The sequence below is a fragment of the Euleptes europaea genome, chromosome 1 (assembly GCF_029931775.1).
Source record: "Euleptes europaea isolate rEulEur1 chromosome 1, rEulEur1.hap1, whole genome shotgun sequence".
Taxonomy (NCBI): Eukaryota; Metazoa; Chordata; class Lepidosauria; order Squamata; family Sphaerodactylidae; genus Euleptes; species Euleptes europaea.
In genome coordinates this window covers 47,248,237-47,273,791 of record NC_079312.1, presented here as the reverse complement: position 1 = coordinate 47,273,791, position 25,555 = coordinate 47,248,237, and the positions used below count along the sequence as shown (strand labels likewise).

At 41.9% G+C, this 25,555-nt stretch overlaps 1 protein-coding gene across 2 annotated transcripts in view; it reads right to left on the bottom strand.

Annotated features, from left to right (window-relative positions):
• The window catches only part of LOC130482862 (contactin-4), a 611,972-nt gene that overhangs the window by 248,411 nt on the left and 338,006 nt on the right, over nucleotides 1-25,555 (bottom strand). For both annotated transcript variants that reach the window (XM_056855739.1, XM_056855747.1), the window contains exons 4-5: nucleotides 22,629-22,755; nucleotides 20,583-20,758 (exon numbers count right to left, since the gene is read on the bottom strand). In XM_056855739.1, the coding sequence (XP_056711717.1) occupies nucleotides 20,583-20,758; nucleotides 22,629-22,755 (303 nt within the window). The remainder of the gene's footprint in view (nucleotides 1-20,582; nucleotides 20,759-22,628; nucleotides 22,756-25,555) is intronic.

Below are 25,555 nucleotides of genomic sequence, written 5' to 3'. Positions count from 1 at the left end.
TCATATCTTAATTGTATTCTTCCGTCCTTTAACTTAAGGGTTCAGTACACTGCTGACTATTCTGTCTTACCTTATTGTTGCATCAAACCTAAAACAGTACAACTTTTCACTAAAGCACGGCTAACTTTAAAAAGGTAAAACTATATTTATGATACTTGCACACACATAAGAACAAAAGAACCACCATGCTACATCAGGCCAGTGGTACATCTGGTCCAGCATCCGGTTTCCCACAGTGGCCAACTAGTTGCCTTGCAGAGCCAACAAACTAGCCACAGAGGCCAAGGCCTTCCCCTGAAGCGGCCTCTGAGTATTCAAAGGCAGGAGGAAGGCAGGGAGAGGATTTTGTGTTTCACTTACACTAGGTTCATGGGGAGTGTTTAAGCTCATTAAGCAATTTTGCCAGTGTAATGTTATGCTGTCCTGGGTGTTGAATGTCATCTGACGTGAATTAGGATGTTAACAATCACACCCTTCTAAAGCTGTTGAAGTCAGCTGTTGAATTCATGGTCAATTTTGATGCTCGCTCAAAGTTCTTTTTTAAAATGCGACTTTAAAAATGCATATTCACGTTCCCGACGCAAAAGGAGAAATTCCACCCCAACCACTCACCTGCTCCTTTGTTCCTGTTTGCATAGTCATTAGTGTGTGTATAGCTAACGAGCCACTTTTGCTTTGCATGGTTCCTTGAGGATAATTCTTCGCGGCAAACGGCAAAGCACGTTAAGTGGGCTCTTTAGTAATGCGAAGCAGGTATGCGCAGGCTTCACAGTCACTTCCAGAATGATGGTTCAGAATGTAAAATTAAAAAAAAATATGCAGGGCAATTCAGCCTGGAACGTGCTGCTAATTACCATGAATAAATGGCCAGTGGGTTTAGAAGGGTGTTTGGCATTGTACTGGAGCATTGTTTAGCATTGTACTGTAAGTCTTCTCCTCTGGCAACCCTCTTACCAGATTTGGTGGAACAGCCTCACTGACCTGCAGGCCTTGCTCCATCTTACCCTCGGAGGTGTCTGGGAACCAGTGGCCATCCAAGGTCTCCCAGCTTCCCCAACACTTGGAGGGTTTTTCTCTCCCTCTTTTGGTTCAACCTCTGCCACCACCTGGCCTTGGTAGGACCTCCCCACTGAGAGGATCAGGGCTCCCAGCTTCCCTTCCCTGATGTTCTAAGGCCTTGCTCATACCTCTAACCAGTGTCTGGCTACCACAGGGGCAGCTTACTGCATGGGCAAACCACTGGGGAAGTAGCAACTTGCCAACTGATCGCCTCTCTCCTTCTCCCAGCACTTGTTTTAAAATAATGTGTCCAAAACGTGAGGTCAATGTGGTACAGAAAACAGCTACCAGCTCTCCCTTCAGCTATACTGGGAGATATAAAAAGATACCCTATGGTGAACGTTTATGCGCTTGTTCTGATGGGAGCATAGAGACCCTTGAACATGTCATTTGTAATAGCTGGCTGCCCAGGGAGAACTAGAGCGACTCAGCTTTCTAACATGCTCTCAGATAAGGACACCAAGCTAACCTTTAAAATGGCCAAATTTGGATGGCGAGTTATGAAGACTAGGCGAGCATGGGTCAAACCTAATGGATGTGTTTTTATGTTTATATATGGACTGTAACTGTGTTTTATTTAAGCTTAGTTTTTAATGGCTCTCTTATGAGTGCGTGATTATGTTTGACAAGTATTTATTGATGTATATAGCTATTATTCTTTTATTGTGTAAACGTTTTTATTGTTGGTCTTGGACCGTATTACACTAAATCTGAATCAGCTACCAGCATTAAACATTATAAAATAGTTTATTGAAAAGAAAATTCTGCATGCATATTCTCAGCATAGCAGAAGACTGAGCAACAAATTCAAAAGAAAAGAATAATCATACAGTTCCTCTGTTCCTCCCTCTTCAGCAGGAGCTCAGTTGTAAGAGCTCTGTCTGCCTGGATGGAATCAGCACCAAAAAGAGCCTCCACCTTGTGCCAAGGAGATTTAACAACTCTGTTTGCACACTCCCTGGGCAGGTCTGGTCAAATAATTTCCTGAAGCCTCCAGGAAAAGACTTCTCTAGGGTTTTCAACTTCCAAAAGTCTGTTCCTGCTAGATGTCCCCTTTCTAGCTGGAGGGACGGGAGGGGGGGGGAAGCTGGACCATCCCATTGTCTCCTTTTAGACCTATTAGCATTTCTAATGGGTGGCTGAAGTGAGGCTGGAAAGCAATTTAATTGACACCCCCCCCCCCCGCTGGCCTGTTCACTGTGAAGAGGCAGGGAGGGGGGAAAAACTTTTTAAAACCAAAGTGAAAGTTTTGCTCAGTCCAAGCCTCCAAAGAAAAATGCATTTCTCCACTTCACCCAATTCTGGCTTTATGTTGTACAACTGTGCTAGTCCCAGGTGTACACTGGAGCAGCTCTTGGCAGGCTGCTGTGTCGTTCTGTGTTATGCTACAATAGAGCTGCCATCCTAAGCGACTTCTGGAACAGCCTTTGGATTGCACCCCACCTAATTTAGCAATCTTGCACTTATTAAAATTAGGCTGACTTCCCAACTCTGAGGACCTAGTACACTTCAGAAGTGTAGTAAATTAACTATTTGAATGTAAACTAAGTGCAGTTTATTGGATGTGGTGAAAAAGATGGGACCACTACACTCCCATTCAATAGCATCAACCAACTGAAAACCATGATTTTCCTGAGATCATCTCACTTTTATCCCTGCATGATATATGACAAAGCAACCGATGGCAGGGTTCCAGGTCTGGCAGAGTGGCTATTTTTTTTACATTCTTTTGAAGCTACCGCCATATTAACACAGCACTCCCTTGTGCATTGTTTGGCTGATCTGAAAGAAGCTTCTGTGGGTGATACAAGCAAAAGCACTTCTCTTGCATATCAATACGAGCTCACAAGACAACAATTATTTACAAATACCCATCAAGACCTTTTAACTAATAATGTGTTCCTCTTATTTACAACCCTCCAGTGGAAACAAATGGATATAAATCCTTATCCCTCTGCTTCTTTTATGTTAAGAGCCCTTCTATCACAGTTACATGTGTGTGTGTGTGTTAAGTGCCGTCAAGTCGCTTCCGACTCATGGTGACCCTATGAATTAAAGTCCTCCAAAATGTCCTAACTTTGACAGCCTTGCTCAGATCTTGCAAATTGAAGGCTGTGGCTTCCTTTATTGAGTCAATCCACCTCTTGTTGGGTCTTCCTCTTTTCCTGCTGCCCTCAACTTTTCCTAGCATGACTGCCTTTTCCAGTGACTCTTGTCGTCTCATGACATGACCAAAATACGATAGCCTCAGTTTAGTCATTTTAGCATTTAGTCATTTACAGTTACAAGTACAGGAAGTTATAAACTTATGATATATCACATACTACGATCCCGATGGAAGTTGGTTTCAGGTAGCAGGCTCAACGTTGACTCAGCCTTCCATTCTTCCGAGGTCGGTAAAATGAGTACCCAGATTGATGGGGGTAAAGGGAAGATGACTGGGGAAGGCAATGGGAAACCACCCCATAAACAAAGTCTGCCTAGGAAATGTCGGGATGTGAATCACTCCATGGGTCAGGAATGACCCAGTGCTTGCACAGGGGACCTTTACCTTTTACTGAATATGGTATCTCAGTCCTTGATCCCACACATACAGGTTTGAATTGGTGTAAAGACCACATAGTCACATCAAACCAAGAAAGCATATTATGAAGCGTTAAGAACACCAAATATATAGTTACAGGTATAGTTATAAGAATGAACTGTGTGTGTATATATTTTAAGTGAAGCTTACACTTTCTGATGAAGCATGGTCTACACTGAGCATCCAATTCATATGCGATCGACACAACAACATAAAACAGGTTAACAACCCAATCCGCATTGGGAAATATAAGAGTGACCTGGGTCAAGGACTGCTGCACCACTTTAATACTGTAACCTCAAAGAGTTGCCACATTTAAAATGATATGTTGAACTATTCATGAGTGAGGACTCAACCAATTCAAAATATTCAGCAAAAGAGCCACTAGTGGTAGGCGGTGGGGCCAGGGTGGGGTCATGGGTCAGTGTTTTGCAATGTAGAAGGTCCCGTGTTTTGTGTTGTTGTGGAGAGACAGTGTGGCATACTGGTTAAGAGCGGCAGACTGTAATCTGGAGAACTGGGTTGATTCCCCGCTCCTTCACATGAGCAGCGGACTCTAATCTGGTGAACCAGTTGGTTTCCCCACTCCTCCACCTGAAGCCTGCTTGGTGACCTTGAGCTAGTCAAATCAAATCAAATCTTTATTTCGATACAAGATCAGCTTTGAATAAAAATTAAAAAGTTAAAATAATAAAATATGTTGATGATTCTGGGAAAGATAGTCTGTAGAGGGGGAGGAAAATCATCTATGGGGTGAGATTTTCAGTTAGCTGTTTATGAATCCCACAAGATCGAAAGCAACATTTGGCTACTTGGGTGGTTATCTCCCAAGAGGAGTCTGCTAAGAGAAGCCTTGGCCTAGTCACAGTTCTCTGAACTCTCCCAGCCTCACCTACCTCATAAGGTGTTTGCTGTGGGTAGAGGAAGGGAAGGTGATTGTAAGCCAGTTTGATTCTCCTTATAGAGAAAGTTGGCATATTTTTTTAAAAAATCTTCTTCAATCCCCGAAATCTCTGGTTAAAGCATCAGGTAGAAGGTAATGTGAAAGACCCTGAGACCCTGGAGAGCTACCAGAGTAGACAATACTGACCTTGATAGACCACTGGTCTGACTCAGCGAAAGGCAGCTTTATGTCTTTAATAGGAAACACCAGTCTAAGATCTTGAAAAGCAGCTGCAAGTCAAGGTTAACAATAGCCTTCTCTGAATGCTAATCTTTCAGCGACACTGCTGATCTGTAGCACACAAAATCAGGGGCAGCAGGTGAAGGCTCAATCAGATTTACCCATTTGAAAGCCTAATTGAACAAAAGCATAAATAGAATAATTTGATGTCAGACAAACATGAAAAATAACACCGAACATTTCTCAAAACCAACCAGCTACACCGAAGAGTGTTTGACTAGGAACATTTGTGATGTGTGTGTGTGTGCATTAAAAAAATACCACCCACACAGAACAACTTAGTACATTCAATTTAGCAGAAAATATTTGTTCTCCAAAACAATTTATAAAAGCTCCAGGGAGTAGTGCTAAATAATTTTCACACAGGAAGAGTAGCTCTTATTACATCACTTCAGCAACACTGGGAGATGCTGAAAATTCTGTGTTCCCCACATATGGATCCGGGGAATGGAAAATAAGGGAGTTCTAGGACTGGATTTATTAGAACTATAGAAAGTGGCACATGCTTCTTTTCAGCTCAACATTCGATGTCATAGTCAACATGAACCGCTGCCAAACATGGCAACCCTGTGCTAAATTCTCCCCATCTTTCAAGACTGGGTGGAAGATGTAGCTCACTTGGGAACAGTGACCACAATGCTATTAAGTTCAGAGTTCATGTCAAAAGAAACCTACCCCTAATGTCCAAAGCAATAACATTTGCTTTCAAAAGACGGAACTTTATAAAAAGGAGGGGACTAGGTAGAAGGAAGGTGAAAGAGAAACACAAGAGTAAAATCCCTGAAAAATGCTTGGAAACTATTTTAAAAACTCACAAATGGAAGCCAAGACAGAATTAGTTCCCCAGGTTAGGAAGGGTACTGTCAAGTCTAAAAGGATGTCTGCATGGTTAACAACCAAAGGAAGCTATAAAAGGTGGAAGGTATGCCCCAATAAAGCGAACAGAAGGGAGCACAGCATCTTGCAAAAGAAGCATAAAACAACAACAACAACAACAATAATAATAATAATAATTTTGCCATCATGACTGCTGATTTATGGTGACCTCGTATTGTTTTTAAGGCAAAAGACGTTAGGAGGTGGTTTGCCATTCCTTGCTTCCACGTCATGACCCTGGTATTCCTTGGAGGTCTCCCATCCAAATACTAGCCAGGGTCAGGGCTGAGTGTGAATGGCCCAAGGTCACCCAGCAAGCTTCCATGGTGCAAGTGGGGATTTGAGCCTGGATTTCCCAAGTCCTAGTCCGACCCCTTAACCACTACACCACACTGGCTCCAAAATCAATAATTAGGTATGCAAAAAGATAATCCGAGGAGCGGAAAGCATAAAGACAAAGAATGAGCATGTCATTAAATATTTCCAGAGTGGGAAACCAGCCAGAGAAGCAGTTGAATCTTTGGATGACCAAGGAATTAACAGGAATGCCAAAGGAAGATGTGCGGATGACAGAGAAGTCAAATGAATGTGTTCACTGGGGAAAGTATGAGACATGCACCAGGGCAGAGCCACCATTTTCAGGAAGGGAGTCAGAAGACTGAGTCAAATTGAAGTGACAAGAAATGAAGTTCTGGACTTCTTGGCGAAAAATAAAACCATTAAGACTCCAGTTTCTGATGGCATACGCCGAAGAGTTTTTAGGGAACTCAAATGTGAGATTGTTGATCTATGTATGCAACTTGCCGCTAAAAACTGCCACTGTACCAGAAGACTACGAAGTAGCAAATGCTATACTTAAAAAACAAACACACACATGGGCCCAGAGGGAACCAGGAAATTGCAGTCCAGTTAGCCTGAGGTCTGTCCAAGGTGAATTAGTAAAAATTGCATTATTAGTTACATAGAGGGAATAAAAACCTGCTGAGGGAAAATCAGCATGGCTTCGGCAAAGGGAAGTCCTGCCTTACCATGGGATAAGAGGACGGGTCCTCTTATGAATTAAAAATTGATTAAAGGAGAGGAAACAGAGAGTTGAAATAAATGGTCAGACCTCTTAGTAGAGGGAAGTAAGCAGTGGGTTCCCAACAGGATCAGTATTGGGGGCTAGTCCTATTGCTCATAAATTATTTAGAAATATTAGTGGCCAGTGTTCTTTACACACAAGTGATTAAAATGTGGAATTCGCTGCCAGAGGATGAGGTGATGGCCACAGGCATAGACAGCTTTAAAAGGGGAGTGGATAGATTCATGGAGTATAGGTCTAACAGTGGCTGCTAGCCATGGTGGCTAAAGAGAACCTCCACATTTAGAGGCAGCAAACCTCTGAATACCAGTGCTAGGAGACAACATCAGGAAAAGACGACTACCCAGGTTACCAGACTAGATGGACTAGTGGTGTGATCCACTACTGGATTGTTCTTAACCCCCAGAAGATTACTTCTCTCTAGTACCAGAAGAGTATGCCTATTATATTAGGTGCTTTGGAACACAGGGAAGATAATGCTGCTGCAGTTCTCTTGTTTGTGGGCTTCCTGGAGGCACCTGGTTGGCCATTGTATGAACAGACTGCTGGACTTGATGGACTGTGGAGCTGTGCCAGCCAGCACTGCCATGCCATCAGGGAATTCCCTGAAGGGAAAGCCCGTGCTGGGGTGAGGGGCATTCCCAGGGCATTCTTGGGGGCGGAGCTGCCTTTAGGCAGCTTCCTAACCCCTTTCACCCCAAGAATGCCCCTTTGCGCTGTGGTGTTGCTATGCCACCTTTTTTAGTGGCGTAGCCTCGCTGTTTTAAATGGGGGCATTTTCCTTCCTTTAAATTTTAAAATAATTTTATTTCCGGTGGCTAGAAGTGGTGCAGCCCCTCCACCTCCACAGAGGCTTCCTGGCTGCCAAAAATAAAATAAAAGGAATTTTAAATTTAAAGGACGGAAAATACCCGCATTGAAAACAGCGAGGCTACACTACCAAAAAAGTAATGGGCGGTAAGCTGAGTGTGCGGGAAAGCCTTCCGTGAGAGAGATGAAGTATAAATGAGATAACACGGTGTGCAAAGATATTTTTATCGTGATCTTTCAAAAAAGGTCATTTCAAATAAGATTTGGGAATGATTGCAGAGGGGGAAACACAGGTAGAAATTTAGGATGAAGTCATGTGGATACTCCCAAAAAAGTTAATGTTTTGATATGAAACTTGAAAGACATGAGCAAAACCTCCATGTGGAAACAACCTCTGTCTCAGCACTGAGGATGATGGAGTGGTCAGAAGGCAGGAGAATGAGAAGGGAAAGCAGGATTTGCCTGGTTAAAGAACCACATCTGCACAAGTTCCCTACCTTGGCGAGAAATTATTTCGAGAAATGATGTCCATGTATGTGCAGGAGAAGAACTTAAATGGCACGACAAAGGTTTCCCAGTCTGATTTATCCTTCTGCCCCTCAACATTAATTACTGCTGCTCTGCAGTAGAGGTGCAGACCAATGTTCCAGAGAAATGTTCTTAAAGTCCCATTTAGATCATTTGTTATTATCAGTCTACTCAGCATTTTTCTTAAAAACAAACTCCCCCCCCCTCCCCCAGCAGAAACAAGCAAGAGTCCAGTAACGCCTTAAAGACTATCAACATTTCTGGCAGGGTATGAACTTTCGTGAGTCACTTCTGAGCTATGGCTCATGAAAGTTCATACCCTGCCAGAAATTTTGTTGGTCTTTTAAGGTGCTACTGGACTCTTGCTCTTTTCTACTGCTACAGACAGACGAACACGACTACCTATCGTGATCTTTCTTCCCCCAGTTGTGCATCCACTCAGGTTGTTTTTAATAACTTCCGAACAAGATCAAAATGTCATTTTTTTTGCCTCATATCGTATTAAAAATAATTCTGTGAATAGCTAATGGTTACTTTAGGGTCTGTGTCAAGTCCCCTCCAAATAACTTAGTTGATCCTCACTTTCAAACCCGATATTCTACTGGGGGACTTTATTTTCAGAATAGCCATGAACAAGCTGCTAAAGCAAACACAGAAATGAAGATAATGACGGGCCTGAAGATAACCTAAGTTCTGGTGGGTTTTGGGCATCCATTCCAGCAAGCATATGGGAAAGCAAACAAGTGGAAAGGATTAATTACAGCAGTTGACAACACCTAACCTTGCAACTGGGACAGTGACAAATGGTAGCAACTGCTTTCTGAAGAAGAATATGCTGGTCCCCAAGGAAATTGTTCTACCTTAGCATGGCTTTTATTCAGTTCAGTGAATTGCATACATTATTGTAGCCAAAGTCCCTTCAATCAGGACTGGCATGGTATTTATTTTGGACTTTTCATAATGGAAGAACCTTAAGTTAGCATTCCTGGGAGGGGGGAAAACTTAGTCCTCTTTTCTTTCCTTCAGTGGGACAGACTAAGGGGCCTCAAAAGCTCCTTTGTTCTTTGCTTGCAACTTGCCTTTTTTTAGAATCTCCTCACTCACTCTTTGAAACGCCTTCAGCAGCAGAATAAAACCTTGCTTTGCTTGTCTGTTTATATCCAGGATGTGTGTGGTGTGCATGGTCCCAGATGCCAAGTGCAGCTAGCAATGCAGGTCTCTGTTGGCATTATGCTATTAACTAAGTGTTAGTTTTGGACTCCTGCTATTCCCAGCGCAGCGCGTTTTCCAAACACAATTCATTCTCGCACGCTCTTTACAACTCCTTTGCTGTACACATTTCACCTGCACCATCTGTGCTATCATGAGCTTTGCCTTCTCCCAAAACTTAATCTTCAAGATGCTGTGTGATGATACATGAATAATGACTAAATGCTAAACGAATGCTTCGTGAACAACTTTCTGGGGGGAAATCTTACTGCAAAAGCATATTCCTAAAAATATGTTTTCTTGTTTCAATTTGTAGCGAGCTGTTTTTGGAAGGAATACTACTCATTGGGGACTTGATCTCTGGACTGATTTGTAACATGTCCTGATATAAACCTGTTCTTAAGGGTTATGTTATAGTTTACATTTTAATGGAGGTTAAAAGGACCTCATTACAAGAGACTACCCAAACATCTGGAAAACTACTATGGCATAGCTTATGCACACACTTTATGCATTTAGTTGCATTTATTCGATTCAGCATAACTCTGAGAGCTAGTGTGGCATAGTGGTTGTTAAGAGCAGAAGACTCTAATCTGGTGAACCAGGTTTGTTTCTCTACTCCTCCACATGAAGTCTGCTGAGTGATTTTGGGCTAGTCACAGTTCTCTCCAAACTGTCTCGGCCCCACCTACCTCACAAGATGTCTGTTATGAGGAGAGGAAGGGACAATTATCCCACAATATTTTAAGAGTGTTTGACAATATTTAAAGGACCAGGTTTAACTGATCAAATGACTGGTCTAACCCAGTAAACATTTTTCTCACATGCAAACTTTGGAAGGAGCAGAAAATGGTGGAATATAAGGTGTGCAGAGCTACTTTATCCTATTTGTAGTATGTAAAGTAGATAGAATAGAAAACAAAACAAAACACATACTCTATAAGGCAGAAGATGTCACGTTTTTATGTCCCATCCCTAGAGGAGAAAGAAACATGAATCTCAATATTCTACTTGAACTGGACATGCTGGAGTTTAGGGAAAAGACACTCTGCACAGAATTCATAACAAAACTGTACCTTAGGCCTTAGAGAGATTTTTTTTAAGTTTCTCTCATGGATACAAATGTATTTTCCATGGACATATTTGACAAATAGTATCTGTGAAAGAGAAAGAGATGCTGACTTGGTTGGCATTCTTCAGTGCTTCCTCACAAAGGCCAAGTCACACAGTATATTCAGCTATCAATATTTTATTTATTTTTCGAAATATTATCATGCCATCTGTCAGCTGAATGCTCTGGAGGCAGCAGGTGCCGATCAGCTTGCAGGGGTGATATAATCACAGAGCAATGTGACCTATGAAGAGGGGGACAATGAAAACAGTACCACAAAATCAACTTCAAGAACAGGTCTGTCAATTTTATGGGCTCCACTCCTCACAGGAATCAATGCTTTGTATTCTGTGGGTTCTCTCCTCTTGTGTGACAGTGTTCACATGAATGCAGTGCTCCTGGAAGCGCATGTCAGCAACTCGACATAATACATGAATTAACCCTAACTGTGGCACTTTTTTTGGGAAATCGTTTAAAACCAGCACATGAAAGGTGACATGAATTGCATGTAAACAAATAGAGCTTCAGTGTTTTTAGAAGCAGTTGATTCACAACTGTTTTTTTTCCTCTGGAGACTTTTCAGAGCTTAAGCCTGCACTATTTTTTTTAACAAATACAGCAAAGGTTTATTATCCCCCCTCTTATTTATTTGTTGATTGTATTCTTTATCACCCTCCCTCACCCAAAAACATTGTTCCCCAAGCAGAGAAGCCTTTAAAAAGTCAGTTTCCTTTGCAGGAAAGAACTGGGAAGTTAGCCTACCACAATATTCTGGAAGAAGAGCCACTTATTTGTTTGTTTATTCAAATTCATAGCCCACACTCATTCCTAGCCAGGCCAGGCTCAGGGTGTGTGTGTGTGTGTGTGTAAAGTGCCTTCAAGTCGCAGCTGACTTATGGCGACCCCTTTTTGGGGTTTTCATGGCAAGAGGCTTACAGAGGTGGTTTGCCAGTGTCTTCCTCTGCACAGCAACCCTGGTATTCCTTGGTGGTCTCCCATCCAAATACTAACCAGGGCTGAGACCCTGCTTAGCTTCTGAGATCTGACGAGGTCAGGCTAGCCTGGGCTATCCAGGTCAGGGCCAGGGTGGGTAACAACCTCTAAAATACACCAATACTATAAAACATCAGTTAACACACTGTATTATAAAACCATAAACAAGGTGGCTTTAAAACAACCCAGATGCCACCATGGACCGGATTTCAGCAGAATACCAAGAGTGGGGGGAAGGATGGGGAGGCCAGCAACAATGGATAAACTTGCGGCTGCCCTCAGTTGTAGGCCTGGCAGAATAGCTCTGTTTTGCAGGCCCTGCAGAACTCCTTCAGGTCCCGCAAGGCCCTGATGTCGCTAGGAAGACTATTCCACCAGGCTGGGGCCAAGGCCGAGAAAGCCCTGGCCCTTGTTGAGGACAGCCACATGCTCTTTGGGCCGAGGAACACCAGCAGATTATTATACATAGAGTGTAAAGCTACGGTTGCCCTCCTCCAGGTAGTAGCTGGAGATCTCCTGCTATTACAACTGATCTCCAGCCGACAGAGATCAGTTCCCCTGGAGAAAATGGCCACATTGGCAATCAGACTCTATGGCATTGAAGTCCCTCCCCTCCCCAAACCCCGCCCTCCTCAGGCTCCACCCCTAAACCTCCTGCCAGTGGCAAAGAGGGACCTGGCAACCCTATGTAATGCTCTTTGGGGGGCATCCCGGGAGAGACAGAAAAAGGTTAAGATGGAGAAAGGTTTCTTAGGCTGGAGGAAGATTTCAAGCTTTGCTGAGTGGAGTGTGACAGTACATGATAATATTTCTGTTAAAATTTATCATTACAAATCCATATGCTGCACAGGTATTGTACAGGTATATGCAGAATACAAACATTGCTAGTTCAACCCCCCCCCCCCACTAAAGTCCTTAGCACAGGGAATTGTAAGCTTTCTTTTCCTCCCTCCTCCTACCCCACCCATAATTCTATACTTTGACTCTCCAAATGTTTATGCATCTACCACAAACACATGATAAGAATAATTTCTAGGTACATTCCAGCTGACTTGATATTTATCCATATTCAGATATTAAAAACAGTTTTGTTTACATCATCCTTATTACAGTGTACAACCACTGAAATGCACGTGTGTGTGGGGGAAATATCAGAAATGCAACTAGGACAGAGGAATACATTCAGCAGAACAAAAGTTAGCCCAAGGATTGTGGAAAGAGATACTATACTGCTAGGTACATTACTCAACTAAAGCAGATGGTGCACATTAAATACTGTTTATTGTTTTACAGCACTCACATTTGGGATTCTTTTGTATACTTACAAAATATTCCGCTGATTTTTGCAATATAATGGAAGGTAAGTATAGTGAAATTGTTGCCAGTAAGATTGAGGATGCTCTCACACACATCCATTTACAGAACCAAAACAGATTGCATGGCATGTTTTTGAAAGGATATGGCATCTGCACTTTCCCTACTTCATGGGGCTACATTACATAACCGTGAGATGCAATGGCTTATTAAGAAAAAAATGATATAATAAATACGTATACTATAAAATATGAAATCATCGTGAGATTCCCCCATCACCAGAGGTGCTCAAATCAGACAGCTGATAAGGGCAACAAATAGTGCTTATTAAGGCTGCTGATCCGCACGCACCAAGACTAGTCTGCGTACAAGAAAACGCAATTGAGAAAGCATCACGGCTTGCATCTAGAGTCAGAAGCACACAAGTTCCAGAAGTGTAAAATGACCTATGGCTGTTTCAATCTATCAGACCATCAAACTACGGCAGCTCAATAATGCTGCTGTGAACAACTGTCATTTTGCAGTAGCAGCATCCATCAAATAAAACAAAAGACCCAATACCAATCATTCAGGATAATAAAGTTGTTTCAAAGGAATCATTACAGAGGATCAATATTAGCTGCATATCAAATACACTTCAGTTCTCTGTCCAACTTTGTAGTGCTTTGCCTGTGTGGCTTTCAAATGTGCACGGAGGCCAAGTTCCCTAATCTGAAGAGGTTCCCCCCACTTTTCAATCTGTGACTTGATTGACTGCTTTACTAGCACTATCTATGTTCACGACTGAGTTTTAGCATTTAGCTGAACTCCTATAACAATACGAGTTCTGTACGTATTTTTGTCTCCCTTTAAGATCTATTTTCTTAATAGTCTTCTGTTGGCATGAAATCATGGTGGTTGGGTATACTGTGCTTGGTCCAGCAGAGGTCCATCTTGGATTGCACAACTTCTCCCATGATGTGGTCCATTTATGTAATTCCACAAATACCATGATTCTCTCACCCTTTTCACAGCACATGACATTGTATGCAAGAGATGGGATCATGATAAGTTTGTTGGATTTGAAAAATGATGCTTGGGCTCTGCATAAAACAACTTCCACCAAAATCATGAAAAGAAAACTAATGCAATCCACTAGCAGGATATTATCAGATGGTTTTCCTCAGACCATGTTAGTGATAAGGATTAAAGTACCATCATCTGCTTAATAGCTATCCCCAGCGCAGTAAAGCAGCCACCTGCCATGTATTTGAAAGCACTATCTTCACTTTGGCATTCAGATTTCTATGCCTTCCCCCAACCATAATGCTGCCAGAATATATAAACTTCCACTATGCTATGGAACATTTCTCTGACACTCAAAGGGTCAGGCCACAGAACAACAGCTTACTGCTTTTTTGTTTGTTTGTTTGTTTGTTTGTTTAAGTGATCAAACTCATACTCATGCGAAACTAACTGAGAAAGACATTGGTGAAGGACACGGCTGGAAGTGTGAATTAAACGGAGGCATTTCTATCTGTCAGGTAAAGGTTAAAAAGTTCTAGATGTTAGCACCCCCCTCCCACAAAGGCCAGGGGCCTAGGACAAGTTCCCAAGCAGCAGCAGCAGCAGTGTAGTGGTCACTGGGTGTGTGTGAGGGAGGTAGTTGTGAATTTCCTGCAGTGTTAGGGTTGCCAACTGCCAGGTAGTATAAGGAGATCTCCTGCTAATTCAACTGATCTCCAGCTGTTAGAGACCGGATCACCTGGAGAAAAATGGCCGCTTTGGCAATTGAACATGGCATTGAAGTCCCTCCCTTCCCAAACCCCGCCCTCCTCAGGCTCTGCCCCAAAAATCTCCCGCCAGTGGAGAAGAGGGACCTGGCAACCCTATGCAGTGTGCAGGGGTTTGGACTAGATGACCCTGGTGGTCCCAAGGAGGAGGAGGAGGAAGAGAAGGAGGAGGAGGAGAGTTGTTTTTTATATCCTGATTTTTTCTGCCTTAAAGGAGTCTCAAACCGGTTTACAATCTCCTTCCCTTCCTCTCCCCACAACAGGTAGGTGGGGCTGAGAGAGTTCGGAGAGAACTGTGACTAGCCCAAGGTCACCCAGCAGGCTTCATGTATATGAGTAGGGAAACAAACCTGGTTCACCAGGTAAGAGTCCGCCACTCATGTGGAAGAATGGGGAATCAAACCCGGTTCTCCAGATTAGAGTTCACCGCTCCTAGCCATTACACCACGCTGGCTCTCATCACAAACCTCAACACAAACTGAAACAGCCCCCAATACAAAATGAGACAGGATAGACCTTCCCTACCATAAGAATGTTAAAATGTTAACCCATGAATCAGGAAATATAACAATCCAGATAATAATGTGTCACAAGCAGAGAGCAGAAGGATCAAAGTGTACTAACTCCACAGGTGCCTGTAGGACAAGGAATAAATTTAATGAACCAGAGGGAGAAGAGGCTGCAGAGCACTTTATGAGATCAATTATTTATTTTGCTACTAGGTTATGTATTAATAATTAATAGTTCAAAGATCATCTTCTGAATAGGGTGAACCAGCGTACAGTCTCCTACCAACATCCCTTAGCTAGACAAAGTTCACTGTAGATTTTGGCAACAATCCTGCACATGGGCTGCTTAACTCCCATGGCCTTCAAAGGGATTTCTGGCGCTTCATTGTATGCAGGGTTGCAGATTTTTATGTCCTTCATTTCTGAAATCAAACTAGCATCTAGTAGGAAACCACATGGTTATGCTAAACTTTCTCACCCACTTTCTTTACATGTTTAGTAAATTTATACACTGTTTAGTAAATTAACATCTGAGCATGCCACAAGTATTTTAAAGCTTTAGATTTTTACTGCTGAAAGCAACAGTTTGGGTTTTTTTTGGACAGCATCAATTCATATCTGAGTTTGATGTAGCCAATTCCTTAAATTTTCAATATGTATTCTATTTGAAAGATTACCAACTTTACAAGAAACAAATTAAAGATGTTAACGATGTACAACATAGCAAGTATTTGCGGGCACATATTAGCCCTCTCATCATAATTAGTGTGTAACCTAAATACATATTTCAGGCATAAATTGCTGACCCTCTCTGACCTCTTCAGGAGCTTAAATAGCTACTTCAGAACTTAATCTGCAGGGAATAAGCTATACAAAGAATAATTTAGCCATTAAAATAAAGAAAGGGGGGGCACAGGAACATCTTTTTAATCATGTCCTTCTATTCAAAATTTAACCCTTGAGCATAATGGCATCCTTTTGTCTCCAAAGGGATGGAAGTAATTTAACAGAAATGTTAAAATGAGGCACAAGAGAAAGGTGACCCAGCAAAATAACAGACAGTATAGATGAAAAGGAAAAGTGTAAAAGGTACCAGTTGATAAGTCAAATGGAGGGTCTGAAATTATATCATCATTGTTTTCTAAAAATATCTTAACATGTGATGGGAACAATACTTTGGGGCCTGAAGCCGAAATGTTGGATCTACAGGTAGGTCAGGGGTTGGAAGTGCAAGAACAGCCAATGAAGAGGTTCCTAAATTGCAGGGAAAATGTAGGTTAAATTCGGAAAAATGGCATTGTTAAGAAGAAATAAAAAGCCACAGAGACACTGAGGGGGAAAAAAAAAATTGGCAGCCATTTTATATCCAGACTGGTTTCTTAATTAGGAAATGTTTTCCATTTCCTCTATACCAGGGGTGTCAAAGTGGTGGCCCGGGGGCCGGATGCAGCCCCCGGAGGGCTGCTCATCGGCCCGCGAGCCAAGCTCCCCCCCCCCACCGCCCCCTTCTCCCGCGCGATCCTGGCCCCATAGAGGGCCAGGCTCGCGTTCCCCACCGCCGCCCCTCTCCAGAGTGATCCTGGCCCTGGTGGGGGCCAGGATCACTTTCCCCGCTGCCCCCCCTCTCCAGAGCAATCCTGGCCCTGGCGGGGGACAGGCTCACCTACCTTGCCTCCCCCCCCCACTCTCCCGGGCGCAGTCAGGCTGCCGCTTTTTTCTCCTCCCCATGGAGGCCAGGTCTACTCATTGGTTTCTATGTGCATAGAAACCAATGGGTAGATCTGGTCTCCGTGGGAGGAGGGGTCTCAGTCGGGAGGCCAGGTCTACTGCCATGCAAACCAACTTGTAGACCTGGCCTCTGTGGGGGGAAAAACCCATCTCCATCCAGAGGCCAGGTCTACCCATTGGTTTGCATGACAGTAGACCTGGCCTCCCGACTGAGATTCCCATGGAGGCCAGGTCTACAAGTTGGTTTGCTACTCGGCTCAGTTAAAAAAAAAGAATCCTACTGTGGGACTAGTGACCTATTTTAAAAACACACGCACAACAGCAAATTACAAAGCAGTATTTTTAGGTGCCTTTTCCCACCTGCCATCTATCACAAGATTTATCTATTGCTAGAGAGTGCATGCATGATCAAAAAAAAAAAAAAAAAAAAGACGGGGGCAAGCTGCATAACAATGACGACATTGGTGACCACATTTTCACTGGCACATGCAGAAATTTACTCTGAGTAATCCTAAGTACTCTGGGAATTTATTTTTTTAGGGAAAGCCCTTGTGCAGAATGATTTGAGAATTCAACTGCATTGGGAGAAAAGCATATCCAGTGGAAACCCATACATAAAAGTCCAGAGTTTGCCATTTTTTCATTTTCCATGTGGGTACAATATGTAGCCAGGTTGGTGAGTGACTTTCACGCATGATATGATTACAACACAAGCTTTTGGAAGTGCTTGGCTATGAATAATAATATATTAGAACTTAGCTCGATAAAGAGGTTTTCTTGATTTGTGAGATCTGGGATACTGTGCAACACCTAGATACCAAAGGAGGAGGAGGAGGAGGCCAAAAGCTGTATTTATGAGGCAATCTCCCTGACAAAGTGAAATCTACAGTTATTAGTCTCCAGGAAGCTGTTCATTACCTATCTTTCACAGGAGCATATTTCAGTCATGAAACAAACACCACTGGGTTAAACGAAGCTGGATACTGTATTGTAAATTATTCCGGCAAATACAAGGCTTTTCTTTCACAAGAGTATTACTTTTCACTACCTATCATCTTTTGGTATGCATTCAATGATGCCTTGTATAAAAACTGGCGTTCAGTTTGGTGTACGTTTTACTGATGTCCATATAATCATCAGCATAATTAATTTGCATAATTAAAGTGCTGGCTGGGAAAAAGAAGTGGTCAACAAGGAAAAAATGAGTCTCATTCAAAAATTTAATCATATACTTATGTTGCTTAATGTATTTTGGGCTACTTTGCATCTGAGAAGACAGCTCATAGCTATCCTACTGCTAATTCATAAAGGGAGCTAGGCTAGCTTCCATTCCCTTTGAAACAGATGTATGTAATCAATTCAGATATTATGGTTTATAATCCTAAACTGGAACGTACGAAAGGGATGAAAGGGCACCTAATGTCATTCATGCATGCCACTGTCCTTTTATCAATGGGAATTACAATAAGTCAAAAAAAGAATGCAGACTTGGCCCACTGACATCTGAGATTACTATTTCTACTCAAGAAGTCTAAGAAGCCCCGTGGCATAGAGTGGTAAGCTGTAGTACTGCAGTCCAAGCTCTGCTCACAACCTGAGTTTGATCCTGACGGAAGTTGGTTTCAGGTAGCCGGCTCAAGGTTGACTCAGCCTTCCATCCTTCCGAGGTCGGTAAAATAAATATCCGGCTTGCTGGGTAGTAGATGTGTAGATGACTGGGGAAGGCAATGGCAAACCACCCCGTAAACATAGTCTGCCTAGTAAATGTCAGGATGTGATATCACCCCATGGGTCAGGAATGACCTGGTAGTTGCACAGGGTACTTGCTTTACCTTTTTACTCAAGAAGTCTAGCGATTAGACTAACCTGGAATAGGACCATCCTGAGATGCCTGACTGGGAATTCATCTAATTCCTGTTTGCACTAAGCAAGGAGTCAGCAGATAGGGACTTCGTGACACAGGATGAGGGGATAGCATGGAGGCAAGTCAGAAGCAGGCTGACCTAGAGGGATGGCTGGCTTTAAAACGCCTCCTCTATCCCCAGGTGTTCTCTCATCTCTTTGTGTGACAGATAGAGATAAGGCCCACAAAGAGATGGGAGAGCAGTGGACACTGGTGATATGTACCTAGCCTTTTATACAGCCAGCCGCTGCCACTTAGCTGATGTAGTGGCATTTTAAAGGGAGGTGCAATAGCTCTGACCTTGGGGTTGTTCATGGGCTCTATGAGTGTCCTCGGATGGCTGGATGTGGCCCGTTCACTAGGATATGTGGAACTATAACAAAAACGGAACGTTATGGAACCTGCTCAAAGTGAATTAGAATAGCTTCAGGGCTTTGTGAGGAGGGATTTCAGGCCAGAGGGTGTGACTATGCTTGAGTTACAGCATTCTTTGTGTGTACAGGGGAGGGCTCTGTCCCATCATAGCCACTAACTATGCAAAGTTCTTAAGGACTTCGAAGCCCTGGCAAATTATACTTCCCAGAGATTTCCGTGCTGAAAATTATTGTTACCAAGGCTCTGTGCCTAATTAAAGCCCTCTCCTTCACACAACCCCTCCCAGCTGAAGGAAAGGCTAGGGGCAGCAAGGAAGAACTAGATTTCTCTGAGATTTCACAGAAGACTTGTGAATAGCCAGAGATTTGCTTTCAATAATTCAAACAGCACAACCAATCCAAATTGAGATGGGAAGTGGGGAATTCAACCATTTCAGAAACCATTTTGGACAAAACTGTACCCTTCCCATCCAAATCATAAGAACCCAGGGCTAATATATCTATCATTTTTTCATAATTAGCAGAGATGTGCCTGGAGAACAAAAATATAATATCCTAATCCCTGTCCTATTTCTTCCTCATCTTTTACATAAAACTCTATCCAGGGCAACTGAGGGTAGAGAGGAATGGTCTAAGAGAAAAGTATCCTCCACAACAGGCTAGGAAAACAGAACAAAAAATATGTCAAGACCATCCATCTGCTTAATGGATTGTGGCTAACACTACCACAAGCAACCCTAATCTGAATCACTAACCAGAACTATAATTTAAACTATATCTCCAAGTGGGTTCAATTAGCTCACCTTTATAAACTAGGATCTTAATCTTATGAATACTTTGCCAAGAAGATAGGTACATGACCTTTCAGGATTTGCTGAAATATGTAGTTTATTGAGCAATAACATTATGCAGTATCACATCATACTTCATAAAGGCAAACTTGAACTAGTAAAAGAAATGTCTTCAGGCTACATAAGGTCTTGGGGGCAGAAAATAATATTTTCTATGTAACCTTCCAGCTGGAAGAATTTGACAGGCAAAATCACAGATAAAACGTGAGCCACAGAAGTTGGAACAACTTACAAACAGTGTCAGGAAAATTATCTGAGCTGCCATATGTGGCAAGCAAGGTCAAAGGAAACTGGTATTCCAAAAATGCCACATGCATTCATCAAATCTCACACTATGTACATAAAACGGAAACATAGCCATTTTGAGTTTGCTCTTTTTGAAGCCTCCGGATACCTATGGGTACATTTGTCTTCTTCATGATTTTCCATGCTCTTGCATATACCCCTTTTCCTTTTTTTCTGTTCTAAAATTTAGATAGGCAACTAAACCCAGTTCAGTTATGTACTCTTCAAGAACCTGTCAAAATATTTGAACTTCCAAACAGAGCAAGAACTTATTCTACAAATCAAGAGGCATTCTAAATGGAATAATGTTCACAAGCTTTTCAAAATACATCCATTTATAGTCTTCCCCCCACCCCAACATTATGTTACAACAGTGCAATATTTGCCATACAATATAATTGCTACTTACATGCAAATTGAAGTTTGGCTTCTCTGCTAACAATTGTTCCCAACGAGTTTGTTGCTATGCACTGGTATGTTCCAGCATCTTGAGTTTTATTGGGATTATTGATCAACAAGCTGCCTTCAACTACACTGAAGCGGTAATCCATACCAATGTCAACAACAGTTCCATTTAACTTCCACCTATGGAACAAAAGTGCAAGTAGTTGAATTTTGCTAACATTACTAGATTTCTATGGTTTCCCCCCAAAAAAACTGCAGCATGAAAACACAATTCCTGCCTAAAACTAACATGATGTAACATTTAACCTGATGAATGTACATTATTCACAAACATGATTAATGCTTACATCCTTGGTGTGGCTGATGAGCCTCGTGATTAATTATTTTCACAGAGCCATACAGCTCTAGGGCTAGAACACCTTCATCAAGTCAAGGACCTCCGTACTGAATACTAGCTCCATGCTAACTATCTAATTCAGATTACAACAGAACACTGGTGACAGAAAAGGCAAGATAAATCATAATACAATAAGGATAAGACTGCACATGAAGAACAAGAACAACAACTATACACCACCACAACATCCAAACAGTCCTTCCAAGGAGAAGATCCAGAAAAAAATAATGTTAACTCTCTCAGTAGGTTTATTTTCTCCTACAGCCCGAGATGTTTGTTTTACAGTTCAGAAAATTTAATAGATTTTTTTTCACTGAGATTTTCTCCATGTTAAAAAACGGCCGTCTTTATAGCCTATTCTGGAGCGTTTATTCTGCTTGTAATAGCATAGTTTCGCACTGCAGCTTTAACTCACGGCTCCACACAGCATTTATAATTTAGGGCACTATAAATGCCATTATCTCAGTTTTACAAATCTAGAAGATGAGCGGAAATTAGCTACTCCCTCTCTATTTATGGAGCTGCTCTAGACTCCTATATTATGTCTCAAGATACTCCCTCCTCCATAATTTCAGAACAGATGTTTTATTGTCCATACACAGGTTTTTCCTCAACATTTTGCAGATCTGCTGCACTGAGTGTAGCCACTCCACATCTCACAATAAATTAAGTCAATTCAGACACTGCGGAATCATTCCTTGGAAGCTCCAGTTTCGCACATGAATAAATTATTTCAGCTGACTTTAGGTGTTGTATAAATATGGCTTTAGAACTTAGGGCAAAAATGTGAAGTGTAGAATCAAGATACAAAGTATCCCCTCTTTCTTTCTTTCTTTCTTTCTTTCTTTCTTTCTTTCTTTCTTTCTTTCTTTCTTTCTTTCTTTCTTTCTTTCTTTCTTTCTTTCTTTCTTTCTTTCTTTCTTCCTTTCTTCCTTCCTTCCTTCCTTCCCTTCCTTTCCTTCCTTTCCTTTCCTTTCTTTAGCAACTGCCAGCAAGAAGAATGCTAAAGTCTCATATGAGCCCTAGCTATTTCTCAGTACAATACTTAAACTCATCTCTGAACAGTTTATGATAGCAATTAAACCCCACGCAGTGGCATTCTGAAGAATCGCTGGCTCGTCTGGAGAGACATCAATGCTAAGCTGTGCCAGAACTGGGCTGACATAACACTGGCACCAGTATATAAACGAGCAGCATCAGGGCCATGCTGGGGAAGAGTAGGAGTTAGTATCCTAAGCTTCTCCAAGACCAGTCTCCCCCCCACTCCCCGCCCAAGCTGGCATACTATTGTTGTCACAGAATTTAGAGATCTTCCATCTGTTTTTATGGGCAACAACCAATATGTATAATCACATAGTGGCCATGTATCTAGGTGACATATTCATACACATATTGAAGTGAGCTTTGGACCATGAAAACCTGGGCCACAATAAATTTGTTACTCTTTAAATTGCCACAGGAATTTTTTTTTTTTTTTTGCTAATTTGCTGCTACACAGCATCATGGCTACACTCTCAGGTTTTACATGTTAAACTAGCCCTGACTATCTTGCTTAAGCTTTATTGTAGTAGTTCCAATTATATCAGCAGAATACAAATTTTGTATTCCTTGCTTCAGAACAATGCTTAAAAACGGAATAAAAAAGCAACAAACCTTATCGTTGGTTTAGGATTTCCCTTCACTTCACAGTTCAATTTAACTTTCTTTTCTTCAGAATTGAGTGCAAACACAACATTGCTTGGTTCCTGGATGAAAACTGGTCCATGCAGTGTGTTGTCATCTACAGTATAAACAACAATAAAATATATAGTCACTTTATATTATCAACATGAAGAACTGGGCTCCACAATTCTACAAATCCTTTAAGAGGTTGAAGTCTTACCCAAATAAGCAGACTAGCAAGAAACATAAATGCTAACAAAACAAATGTAACATTAGAGTAAGACCCATGTGTGTGTGTGTGTGTGTGTGTGTGTGTGTGTGTGTGTGGTATGCAAAGCATATTACTAAAAAAAACCATGAAAATAAGCAATAAACATATATTCAAATATGACAGAAGCATGAAACCAGCCATGGAAACAGTCATGCAATTAGATTAAATGATGGGGAAAGTTTACTTGAAGGAGTTTAGGAAGTTTGCAAAGCAGCTAAAAGGATTCTTAGCATCGGTCTTCAGTAGACATCTGTGCCTGAACCATTTTAAAAAATGGGTCATCTGAAAACTATGTCAAAAAAGTACATGACAAAAGATTACAAATTTACCAATTAACAAGTTTCTGGAGGCAGAGAATAGCTACCTGAGAGTTCTTAGTGGTCAAATGCAAAATTGTAGATCTTTTAACATAACTATACAATTTAATTGAAATTTTCGGAGTGTTTCTGGGTACCAATCACCTGGTACCCACGCTGGTTCTCACCTTTAAGGTCTAAATGTCTTGGGGCCAGGATACTTCAAGGATCACCTCCTCTCGTACTGCCCAGCCCACCACCTAAGATGTTACTCAAATGCCTTACACCAGAGTTTCCCAAACTTTCTGAGTCATGGAGTACTTTTCAGGAGAGAAATATGTCAAAGAGCACTAATTTTCACCTAGCACCTATATACTAAACCGAATTACTGTAGTATTTTTCTTTCCAATCTCTTCATGGAGCAACAGGAGATGTTTCGCAGAGCACAGTTTGGGAACCTCTGCACTATATAGTCAAATGTTTTAATGTTCACTGCCTTGAGGACCCTACTCTGGTGAAAAGGCAGCATTAAAATATTTTAAATAAACTTACAAACAAATCAGAGATGAGCAGGGTGGTGACCAGAGACAGAAAAAGTCCTGTCTTAGGACCGACATCTTGCCTACAGAATGTCCTTCTTCTTGTTCCTGTCATAGAATCTCTTAGCTACCAGACCCAAACATTTATTTTATCCATTCTTTTAATGGAGGGGTTGATCTTTTAACTGGGGGGCTGATCTTGAGGAGTGATTTCTAAGACTTCTTAAAAGATGCTATATATTTTAGGCTGTTTCTATGCTGTTGCTGCATTTCTGGTTCTGGTTCTAAAATGAAATTATTTTAGTTTTCTTGTTTAGTGTTGACAATACAGAGATACAGGTGATCTCATAAACATAATATATTAGGATTTCCCAAAAAAGGTTCTGAACCCAACAGTCTCATCAAAGGCTCCTGTGTATATTGAGCAGGCGTAGGGTAAGAGGGCAGGTCATCATCTATACATGTATGTTTCTGATTAAACAACACAGAGGGTTGAGATTAATGGACCATTTTCACAATAATTTAAGCAGCAGACTTGACTATAGATCTATATTGGGACAAATCCTATTTAACTTATTCATAAATGATCTGCTATTACAGAAAATGAGAAGGGCACTGAACATTCAAGCAAACCAGAAAGAATTCAAAAAGGACCTACTGACACTAAAACAACAAACAACATTCCCATTTCCAAATTATAAAGAGATTCACATTTCCAAATTATACGTACACATGGACAGAATTGCAACTGGCTGTGACCATCTTGGATAAAAGAATGCTCGCCAGATAGTCAAAATGCCAAGTAAAAAGGAGAAGTAATCGCATATGGAAAAGGAAAAGAACAGTGTCAGCAGAAGTCAAGGAATGAGCGTGCGTGTTTCATAGTAGTCCTTGTCTGAGGAAAGTGCATCATTCAATAAGCCTCCAAAAGCAAAGGGCTTAATAAATAATCATGTAAAAGGCTGCTGAGGAATAGAAGTAGAGCTCTGGTCAATGGGCCACAGCAGAGATGGCAACGCAGCTGATTTTGCCTGAATGTGACAGTGTTGAGGGAGGACGAGGGGCTGTTGAGACTCCCACAGGAAACATTACAAAGGATCTGCTGGAGAAGAGCTCAGGACCATATTCAGAGAAGAGAAAACTGAATGAAAATCAACGCCACCAAAGTATTCCCATCTGAATGCAGTTGCAACTCCCCTGTTGTTATGACCTTCTGAAGTTCATTTCAACAGCGAGTTAAGTTTTCAACTCGGAAAGGGCTTAGCACTACACACCTGTATGCTCTTGAATAGCACTAATTTACCTGGTGCAATATTGACTTTGTGGGGCCTGTATCAGTTACCAGTTTTAACTACACCTGCTTAGATGTGTGTTTTCCAGAGGCAGAAGCTCAAGGGTTAGAACCTCAAAGTTCCCTGTGCTGTTCAAAGGGATGCTGGATAGCGTTCAGAGTTGTGTGCTGCTTTTAGCACAGCTTGTCCCTAGCAGGAAAAATACTAGCTGAGGCAGAATGATAAGCTGCTACAGAGGAGACAAAGCTGTCCCTGTTCACCCGTGGACTTACTGATGATCTACACAGCCACAAGCATTAAGGGCTGCACAATAATAATGGGACCTAATTCAGCTCTGCAGGGCCTGTTAGATGGAGATGTTCCTCCAGGCCCATGGATGAAGACAGCAACGGTCTATTCATAAGCTGGCCTCCCTTTCCCCTTTCCATTTCCTTTCCATTCCATTTCCCTCCCCTCCCCCCTCCCACCAATAAACATGGGTCCCCATTCATTCATTTTTGGGTCTCCCATTGTCATCCCT